Source organism: Dermatophagoides farinae, unplaced genomic scaffold (assembly GCF_024713945.1).
Source record: "Dermatophagoides farinae isolate YC_2012a unplaced genomic scaffold, ASM2471394v1 contig2, whole genome shotgun sequence".
In the NCBI taxonomy this organism is placed as follows: domain Eukaryota; kingdom Metazoa; phylum Arthropoda; class Arachnida; order Sarcoptiformes; family Pyroglyphidae; genus Dermatophagoides; species Dermatophagoides farinae.
In genome coordinates this window covers 419,104-429,771 of record NW_027461517.1, presented here as the reverse complement: position 1 = coordinate 429,771, position 10,668 = coordinate 419,104, and the positions used below count along the sequence as shown (strand labels likewise).

General features: G+C 35.0%; 1 protein-coding gene and 1 pseudogene across 1 annotated transcript; one reads left to right on the top strand and one right to left on the bottom strand.

Annotated features, from left to right (window-relative positions):
* The first annotated feature begins 3,421 nt into the window (after positions 1-3,421).
* LOC142597965 (6-phosphogluconate dehydrogenase, decarboxylating-like) lies at positions 3,422-8,395 on the top strand. The gene is made up of 3 exons (XM_075734964.1): positions 3,422-3,946; positions 4,157-4,454; positions 8,280-8,395. Exons 1-3 carry the CDS (start codon positions 3,422-3,424, stop codon positions 8,393-8,395), a joined length of 939 nt encoding a protein of 312 aa, XP_075591079.1.
* A 1,143-nt stretch (positions 8,396-9,538) lies between these two features.
* On the bottom strand, positions 9,539-10,642 carry LOC142597966 (uncharacterized; annotated as a pseudogene).
* Between the last annotated feature and the right edge of the window lie 26 nt (positions 10,643-10,668).

Here is a 10,668-nt window from a genome sequence, read left to right as displayed (position 1 = left end):
GATGATTCAAAAGAGCTAGCCGACCTGTTAAAAAATTCCAAGATGCAAGCCATGTTGTTGCGTGTGCGAAACGATCCAAGCTACATTTTTGAAGCGGAAAAAAATTGTGAATTCAATCATTTTTTATCCACATTAATTAATATTTACAGCTGTCAATAAAATAATTAATAATCAAATAATTAATAGTTATTTTTAGAATTATATTTATTTTTTTGAATTTTTCTATTATGAATAAAGTAATAAAAAGTTCACACATCCCAATAAAGTCGAAAAATAAGTCGGTGTCAAACTGCGCGTGGCATTTCAACGTTGAAAATGATGTTATAAACTACGAAACACATTCTACAGATGAATCAGAGCCGCAGAACGAAAAAACCTCGCAAGAAAGTTTCGAAGACGATTTAACGACTAATATTTTAAAATCGATTTTGAACTATTCAGGAAATACGGAGCTGAACGAACACAAAGTGAGAATTGATGAAAGCAGAAACACCATACGTCATATTCCAGCTGTGAAACGAAAACCAAAAGTTTTGAACTTGTCGTATTACAGCTCAAACTCTAAAAATAAAAAAAAATTAAAAAAAAATTTAAAAGCCTCTAAAGTAAAATCTTTGCAAAAAAATAAATCTAAAGCATACAAAAACAGCTTCTAAATTAAATAATCTTTACCCTGAATAGCAATTAAAAAGATCACTTTGAGCAGCCTGCCTATTCATTCTCGACAAATCTAGGTGCGAGGAAATAAGTGATTGATCCAACGTATTTATCATTGTTAATATCGAGTTGGAGCTTCAAGAGCTGTTTGTTTGACAAAGACAATTGTATTCGCTCGGCCAACATACACCCCTTAGCGAAATACAGCATGTATCTCGATGAAAAAATACATGAAACGTCCGCTGTGCAAGTTAGACTTACATTTTCAACTAAACTAGTGTCTTCTGGAGGGCTCGCTTGGAAAAAAGTACTTCCTTCACCAAAATCTCCTTCTGCAGAAAATTTAATTCCTTTCTGATTAACGTCAATCACCAATGTTTCACTGAATTGCGATAAATCTGTAATTGTTTTTATAAAAGACTTCGTAGACATTTCAATGACAGCTTCGTGCTGCATTTTTGGAATTCCCAGCGAATCTGTGTGCAACGACATCAAACGCAAATCGAAGCTGCTCACTTTGCGTTCACCTGGAGATTCAAAGATAAATGTAACACGATCGTTTTCTGTGTTTGGATTGTGGCGAATTATTACGTGATCATCTGGGCCACATAGCTTCATCACTTTCGTTACTTGAGTCATATTCAAACCCAAGCAGTATTGTCCTTTGCATTCGTAGTGATCAAACGCTCCATTAAGCAGACAAACTGATATGAGAGACACTTGCGAAGCGTCCATTGCTTGCACGCCTAAGCCAGACTCTCCACATTCAAGGTTAATATCGTTAACCATCTCTTTGATAGATTCAAAGATTTTTTTCAATAGCTGGCCCTGAGGAATTCTACACTCTAACATTTTCACAACTGGCCTAACTTTAACTTTTACCTTATCAAATTATATTTATTATTTTTTTATTTTAACTCAATATTTTTTTATTCAAAATCATTTTGGAAGACGTAAAATATCACAAATACAATAAAGCTCTCATTTTATAATTAAATCTATAATCAAACTTTTTTATAATGATATGGCAAAAATTGCTGTTAATTTTAAACCTTGTACGGGCTGACTCGCCTAATCTTGGCTCAAAATCCAGATCTGTTTTAGTCTTGCACCCTAGTCAGCCAGACATGATCCAGCCGGAGGACATGAATTTCCTGATGAAAAACATTCGAATGCTTATAAATGAACTTCGTAATCAGACTGAAGGTTTGATCATCGAAAAGCAACAAGAAATCGAAGGCAGTGGAAATTTCTGGCATATTAACGGCTCTGCCATGTATTACCCTGCGGGAATCACACCTTTAACAATTTAACGAATCCTGTTTAGACACATTCGAATAATTAGAATGCTTTGAGTTAATTCGTTGGTAATTTTTTTGCAATGGGAATTTCCACTGGGCAGGCATCCTGGGTCGATTTCCTTCAACAATCTGCGATTCAATTGTATTTACTAAATTTTTGCTTATGTTACTAATTTCTTCTTCTTGTTCTTCAGACAGTAATTTAAAGAACGTCGAGTGGTTAATCTCTGTAGCTGTATTTTGCAATGAGGAGTTGTAAATTAGTTTTTCTTTCGCGTCATATAATTCTCGGCAGATTTTTTCAGCTATGTCAAGAGGCACTTGCTGACCGTCTTTACACCGATCGAATGACCGAATTTCGTCCCACTGCTGCGCAATGTATTCTAATTGCTCAAAAGATAGCTCCGTTTGTTTTATCCACTGAAACATGAAATTAGCGCTTAATCTAACGCCGAGTTTTCCCCAAATGTTAGGAAAAAGTTTTGAATTAAAGTCACTTCGCATAATCCCGTAACCTTGAAACGAACCACTTTCAAACGTACTTATAAGTATTATCACAATATTAGAATTTTGATATGCGTTACTAAGTTTGCTTATATTGTTTTTACCAGTTGCCCAAACTCCATATTTTATCGATGTTAAAAGACGGGAATAGTTAGTAGACTTCAATATGAAACACTGTATAGGTAAAGTTTCTCCGCTACATGAAATCGTCAGTGAATTGGGGTTCAAAATTGTATTGGAAGAGAGATACCGCACTAAATTGGATAGATCAAAAAAAGACACCGAAGGTTCTAAGTTGACCTTTTTTTCTAAAAATTTCCTCCACGTTTGATTCACTTCTTCTGCCATAGAACTAGGCAAAACATCAGTAAGGTTTGCATTGTTTAGCACAGCCTCGAGAAACGCGTCTGGATACATTGAAGCCGGCATGTCGTCTTTAGCTAGTTTTTGATGCTTTTTATCACAATACGGACCTAGCGAACAAAATCCATATAAATACTTTATACATAAATTTTCTCCACCGTCACTCATGCCAGACTGCGTATTAAATTTATTTTTGACGGAACGAGAATTGGATATATGTTGAAACGGGCAGATGTGAAAATTTTCTTTGTTACATGCCATCTGCCGCAACGAATATTTACACTGTGGCATTTTGTTTTCGTCATAAAAATGCAAGTAATTGCACAAAAGTCCTTTGTGACAACTATTAAACATCCAATTCCGGCACACAACCTCTCTTCGAGAGGGAGATAACGTTTTTAAGAGCTCGTATTCGTTTAACTTTACATTTTCAAAGTCGAATACCATAGAAAGAAGTAGTATTTATTGTATTAACCATGACTAAATTTTTTTGTGCATACATTTATTTTTCTTTCTATCGGTTAAAATCAAATTTTCATACATTTATTATTATTAAATATAAATCAAAACAGCAATCAAAATTCGTAATATAAAACATGACCAAATCAGATATAGGAGTGATCGGTATGGGTGTTATGGGCTCTAATCTGGCTCTTAACCTTGTTGAACACGGCGTATCTACATCGATCTATAATAGAAGTTACGAAAAAACTGAAGCTACTTACGAAAAAGCCAAGAATACTATCTCAAACGACGCGATGCAAGCTTTCAAAACGTTGGAAGATTTTGTTGACTCTTTAGCCTTTCCTAGAAAAGTTATAATTATTATTACCAGTGGTGAAGCGACCGACGCTATGATTAACGCACTAATACCTTTGCTAAGCAAAGGCGATATTATTCTTGAAGCGTCAAACGCCTATTATAAAGACACTCTAAGAAGAATGGAGGTGCTAAAGGCTGTGGGCATACATAATTTGGGTGTTGGAGTATCTGGTGGTGAAGAAGGAGCTAGAAATGGTGCTTCAATCATGGTTGGAGGAGACGCACAAGTTTACGCATTAGTAGAGCCTTTTCTAGCAAAAGCAGCCGCTGAATCAGTTTTTGGTAAATGTGTAGCTCGAGTAGGCGATAAAGCGTCGGGACATTTTGTGAAAATGATTCACAACGGGATAGAATACGCAATCATGGAATTTATTGCAGAAATTTATATGCTTTTAGTTGAGGTCTACAAATTTTCTGCTGGAGAAATCAGTGAGATTTTCGACAAATACAACAACACAAAACTCAAGTCTTACCTGATGGAAATCTCAAGCATTGTTACTAAAACAAAGAACCCAGATAATCCAAAAGAATTTTTAATTGACAACGTATTGGACATTGCCGGTGCTAAAGGGACAGGCAAATGGACTATTCAAGAAAGCGTTGCGTACGACTATCCATGCCCCACTATTGCTGCAGCGGTATATATGCGTAACATAAGTGGCTGGAAAAAGTTACGATTGGAATGTCACTCAAAATTCGGATTTGAAAAATACCGTCCAGACAACAAACTGCCACCAACACCCAAAGAATTCATCAAACATGTTGAAGAATCTTTATATGGAGCTGTTCTTGTGGCACACCTTGAAGGTTTGATGTTAATGAAACACATTTCCGAAAAGCTCAATTTCAATGTCGATTTCTTAAATGTTTTGAAAGTGTGGGCGAATGGATGCATATTAAGAAGTCCTATGTTAGAATTTTTGCAAAACACAGTCACAAAAGACAACTTTTTCCTAAGTGACTTCTCGGCCAGAGTCATAGAAGACTCTATAATTCACTTATCAGAAGTCTTGCAAGTTTCAGCAATGTACTATTTACCTACTCCAGGTATTTCAGCGGCTTTCAACCATCTTTGCAGTGTTTGTCAAGAAAAGAACCCGGCGAACTTAATACAAGCGTTGAGAGATCATTTTGGTGGACATACATTTTTTCTAGAATCTGACGATAAAAAACCAAAACACGTAAATTGGAAAAAATCTAGTTGGATAGACAAATAGACTGTGCAATTTCGATAGTGGATATAATTTTATATATAACTTAACAATAGATTATAAATGTAATTAATTTACATTAAGATATTTTTAATTACTCTAGAATTTGAGTATAATCACTTTAGCAATAATTAAGAGTGCAATTATTGACAATGAATAATTTAATTAAGAAATCTCTTGAAATAAGTGTAAAACTTGATAACTAATATAACTATTTTACTTAACAATCAATGATTAATAAAATAAACTAAAACTAAAACTAAACAATTGTTAGGCATTAGGAAGCGCGTCCCTAAATTCAATAAGCGAGACAGATCTTGAAATAAATTAGTGGTGGTTAATGTTTCTTACGTTTTCTTTCATTTTAATCTTGTAAAGAACTGGATTACGGTTTTTTAATTTCAAATGATTAAAGTAGTTATTGTATAAATCTGTAAGCAATGCGTTGATCTTTTGTTTCGTAATAATGTACATGTGGAGGTTTGTGTTGCTAATGCAGAAGTTCAACTCTTCATTGGCTTCTTGTTCCAGTTTTGTTTCTAAATATCCTGATCCAATACCTCTTAAGCGTAATTTTGAACCAGTTTGGGAAAAAATTTCCTTCATATTCAAACCTCTGGTACCGATAAGTTTGCAAGTAACATTGAAATCGTCGTCATGAGGGATCTGGATTTCGTATTTAGCGGTGTATTTGTGGTAATATGGCTCATCGTATTTATGTAATATATTATCAGAAGTTGGGGCTCCGCAAGAAAGAATTAGTTCGTCATCAATGTGAAGTGAGCATTCAGTGGTTCGACAATAGTCGATAATAAATTTCAAAGTATCTTTTTGACAATTAAGATGTAAGACGTAAAGATTGGAAACATTGACGGTGTCAATTTTCTTGATGACTCGAATTGCATGTAGGACTCTAGACAATTCATAAATAAAGAAAGAAGAGGAAGTAACTCGAATAATAGCTGTGTGAGACTTATTTTTCGATTTAGATTTGAGGTTGTTCTTGTTGCTTCTAACGGAGGGTATGGGTTTGAAAGACGAGGCAGGATCGTTTGTAGTTTCCTCCTTCTGGTTCAGTGGGTAAGACACGCTTAAAAGTTGAGGCTCATTGGGGCGAGGCATGTGCGTGGACAAGGAAGATTTATGTTTGACGTCGTCAGTATCAAGTGGCTGGCTTTTGGATAACATTCTTTCATCCGTGGTGAAATAATTCTTGGGTTGCGACTCTGTGTTATGTTTAAGTGTTGAATCCAGCGCGCTCCAAATATCGGTAGCCTTACTGCTTGTTTGAGAATGATAACCCTTTTTATCAAAAACAGAAGGCGATTTTCGAGCGGATTTCGCATACAGTGATTCTTTGGTCGAAGCAGAAGGATTGTTTTTTTTCTCTTGGTTTTTGGAAAACTTTCGTAGGTCGCAATCAGTTTCGCCGATCAAAAATTTATCATCCACATAACTATTGTAAAAAGAATCAACATTGTTGAAGTGATTAAAAGCATTCTTTTCGCGCTGAAGAACGTTGTAAGATGAACACCCGCAATTATTGAAGTTATCATTGCTAATGTAAACTGGTGCTGATGGTTTTTTGTACATATCGATGTTGACTACGTATTTTTTGTCAGATTCAGAAGATAGCTCATTCTGTGTAGCATCAATAGTGTTAATTGTACAAAAATCAGCGATCGGAAAAACTTTTTTTGTATAATTTTGTTTTTTTTTAATATTTGCTGAGCCTGGTGAATTCTTTGATTCGTTCGAAAGAACGTTTGATTCTAAGTAGTCTGCATATGATATATCAGCCATGGTCTTGGTTTTGGAACAATCCAAAAATTGTTGTGGATCGTCGAATTGAAGGTGGCGATAAGAAGATATTCCTGCGACTGCAGGGTTGATAGTATTGTGATCTGGAAAATAATCAGCGTAACTAGCGTACTGGCTTCCTTTGTGCTGGCGCCTGAAATTTGACTGTTCTTTAATCTGGGAAAATAAATTAGAGTCGGTGATTGAATCTGATTTGTAACTAAGATCGTCGCTGGAATAAGATTCAGTAGAGCACAATGTACTGCTGTTACACGGCTCATGTAAAAATTTACTAACTATGGAAGAAATATAATCCATATCTTTATATATTTTATCGACGATAAAATTACCATTTGATTTTTTTTTTTCATTCTGATAAGAGTTATTATTAATAGCTTTTTTGTTGTCATCCTTCGTCGCTTTGGAAGAAGCTGAAGAAGAATAATTTAGCACGTTGCTAACTAAAGAATAAGCGTATTTAGAAAAACTTGAGTTTGATTCTTCTTGGTTTCGAAAAATTTCAGACAGGGTAGTGCTTATTTGTGACTCCGCTTCGGCTTGATCAATTGCGTTGTCGTCAAAAACAGCCTGACTGATTGAAGTGGAAAGCGATTTATCTTTTAATTTACCGGAATCGCTGGTTTCGTTGACATCGTAGTTATGTTTTGTAGACACGTTGTATTCGCTAGTGTCGATTAATAACTCGCCATTGTTGTTTTTGCCAAAACACATACCGTTCGCTAGATGATTTTTAAGTGCCATAGACAAATCTTTCTGAACTAGTCGCTAAGTAACTGCTAACGTGTTAATAAAATTGTACCTAATGCTGGTGTTAATTAAAGTTCTACTTCAGGAAATAAATATAACCTAGACTTTATAATGATTCTTCTATTTATGCTAATCGAACTATACTAATTAATTATTTTGGCTGTAGCCAAGTTGTACTTTGTTATTTTCAAAATGTTTTGTTAAAGATACTTAATATAATTTATGGACGGTAAAATATTTAATTTATTTTTCATATATTTTTTGTTATTTAATTATTATTGTTTATTTAGCGTTATATATTAATTTTAATGTGAATTAACTTAAGATCGCACGATACTCCTTGGCAACTGTTTGAATAGTATTTATTCAAAACTTTAAATGTGATTCTTTCGAATTTGCGCTGCTTGACTGGGTAATTTTAATCATTTAATTTGAAACGAGTAAATTATTATATTATGAGTGCTGAAACTTGATTAATTAGTGTAAAAGTCCGACTTCATCGAAGCGGAGTTTATATTTTCATCGTTTTGTGCGTATGTTGCATAGTTTTTTTGCTCTGATAAGTTGAAATTCATTGAAGAGCAGTAATTCATAAATTCATTTCCCATGTCATTTTCACAGTATTGGTATATGTCGCGGTATTCAATATGTTTGGAGTTGTTAATATGGTTAGAGTAACGTCTTTGCGGAGCTTCCATGTCACTAGTTATAGGCTGCAGATTGTTAGTGCTGTATATGGCTGGATCAGTGGTTTTTGAATTATTTGTGTAGTATTCATCGTGCGTATTAGCTAACAAATGCGAATACGGAACATAATAATTGTTGTGAGAATAACAAGGACTGTTTTCTTTAGAAACTTCGATAGAATTTTCTACAGTATTGTTGATTGAATTAGAAGTGGCTGGCGTTGAACTAACGGTTCCATTAGCTGAATTTTTCGAAAGTTCTTGTATTCCGGTGGAATTTTGAATTTGATCTTTACAGTGATCTACTTGTGAAGTTTTTGTAAAGCTGGCGTTTCGGTTAACGGAACTGTTGTTATTAATTATGTAATTACAATTTTTAGAATTAGGATTGTCGTAAACAGGATAGAATCTGTTTTTGTATGTGTCTCGGTACTGGTAATCGTAGTTTAAAACACAGCTTGCGATATTATCGCTTTCACTTCGACAGTTTTGTAACTGGTTAGAGTACGATAAATTGTAAGTAGCGTTTCGACTAGATGGCACATTCATGTCGTAGTTCATTTGATAATAATACTGTGATTGGTTGGTAGGTTCCTCGTACTTGTAAACGTTTACTCTTTCCCCGTTATCATAACGCATTTTTAAATTTTTCTTAGACAAGTTAGACACTCCTTTTCGAGAATAGTTATAGCTGTTTTGAGGTTTGTTTATTTTTGCAAGATGTTCATCTAGGTACACAAAATGTCGGACTATGCCAGTCATAATCATTTCGTTTCTATGCTTTATAGCTAAACGAAGGCTTTCGTCATAGCCGAATTTTTTCGCGCTAAAGCCTTTAGTGCGTGTACTTCTTTTTATTGAAATCGGTTTACGGGTTAATCTATCAATAACAACAGTTTCTTCCGGCCAATTTGCCCGCCACAAATGACGAATACTATCATAATATACACCTCTACAAGCTGATTTAATCGACTGAGCTTTTTCGTTTCCGTTGACTAAAATATTTTCATGTTTTCGCTGTGCAATATTTATACTTTTACTATCGCAATTTATTTGATCTGAAGCTGTATTCATATGACTTAATGTATTATTCCAATCTGTTGTGAGTTTACTGTACATTTTTATTTATATTCGCCACAGTCCGATCATTGACCATATTATATAAATAATAAATTTAGCTTAGTTCATAAAATAATAAATTGAAGCTCGAGTTTTCTCAATATTCAATCCGGCTTTTGGTACACGTAATAAAGGATTTGTTTATAAATATTACCTAGATATTTTCATAATGTGTTAGATTAATTTTATTTTGTCATTTGCGTTTTTGTTTCAAAGATTAAATTGATAATCATAAGTTTGAGAAAAAGCGGTTTTAGTCTATTAATTTACATAAAAAAACTTTATGTATCATACAAATAAAATAGCGCTAAGCAAAATAGTTCTGATCACACTTTTTCTTGGACTTAACAACGTTTATTGCTTCTAAAAAATGTTCGTGTACAATTGTTGTTGAGTTAAGTCTGAGTGCTGCCATACCGGCTTCCACGCAACAAGCTCGAATCTGCGCCGCGTTAAAACCTTCAGTGATTCGAGAAAGTTCGACAAATGAAATAGCTTCTTTATTGATCGACATTTTTCGTGAATGAATTTCGAAAATTCTGACGCGAGCGGTTTCATCTGGTAAACTAAACTCGATTTTTCGGTCTAAACGTCCACTACGCATCAGCGCAGGATCTAAAATATCTGGTCTGTTCGTAGCAGCTATAACTTTCACACCGTCATGATTAGAGAAACCGTCCAGTTGATTTAAAAGTTCAAGCATAGTACGTTGAACTTCTCTGTCCCCGAAAGAATCACCGTCATGTCTTTTTACTCCGACTGCATCTATTTCGTCTATAAAAATTATACTTGGTGCTTTTGCTCGAGCCAGTTTAAACGCGTCTCTGACAATTTTAGCTCCGTCGCCAATATACATTTGGACGAGTTCAGGTCCTGCAAGCTTTAAAAATGTAGCGTTGCTTTGCGCTGCGCAAGCCCTTGCGAGTAAAGTCTTTCCAGTTCCTGGTGGCCCATACATCAGGACGCCGTTAGGAGCTTTGATGCCGAGCTTGTCAAATTTTTCTGCATGTGTCATGGGCAAGACTATTGCTTCTATCAACTCCTGGATCTGCTTTTCCAAGCCTCCAATATCGGAATAAGTTTCGGTGGGCTTCTCGTCTAGTTCCATGACTTTTGCCCGCGAATCGTATTCCGGGGGAAGCTTCGTTAAAATTAAATAAGTATCCTTATTGATACCAACACGATCACTCAGTTGTAAGTCATCCGAAGATATTATTCCTACTGCAGGCAAATACACGGTTTGGCGGAGGGAAGTTTTAACTATGACAGATTTATTGTTAGATCGAGCTAAATTGTTTACAATACCTGCATCGTTGGCGTTATCGTCAGGCATGTCAATGATTTCTGCTACTCTTGAAATCAAGTGAGGCAATTGAGTGTTCATGTTTATTCTTTCTTCATTGTCCTTCATGGTGTTTTCGTCTACGGCTAGCTGTT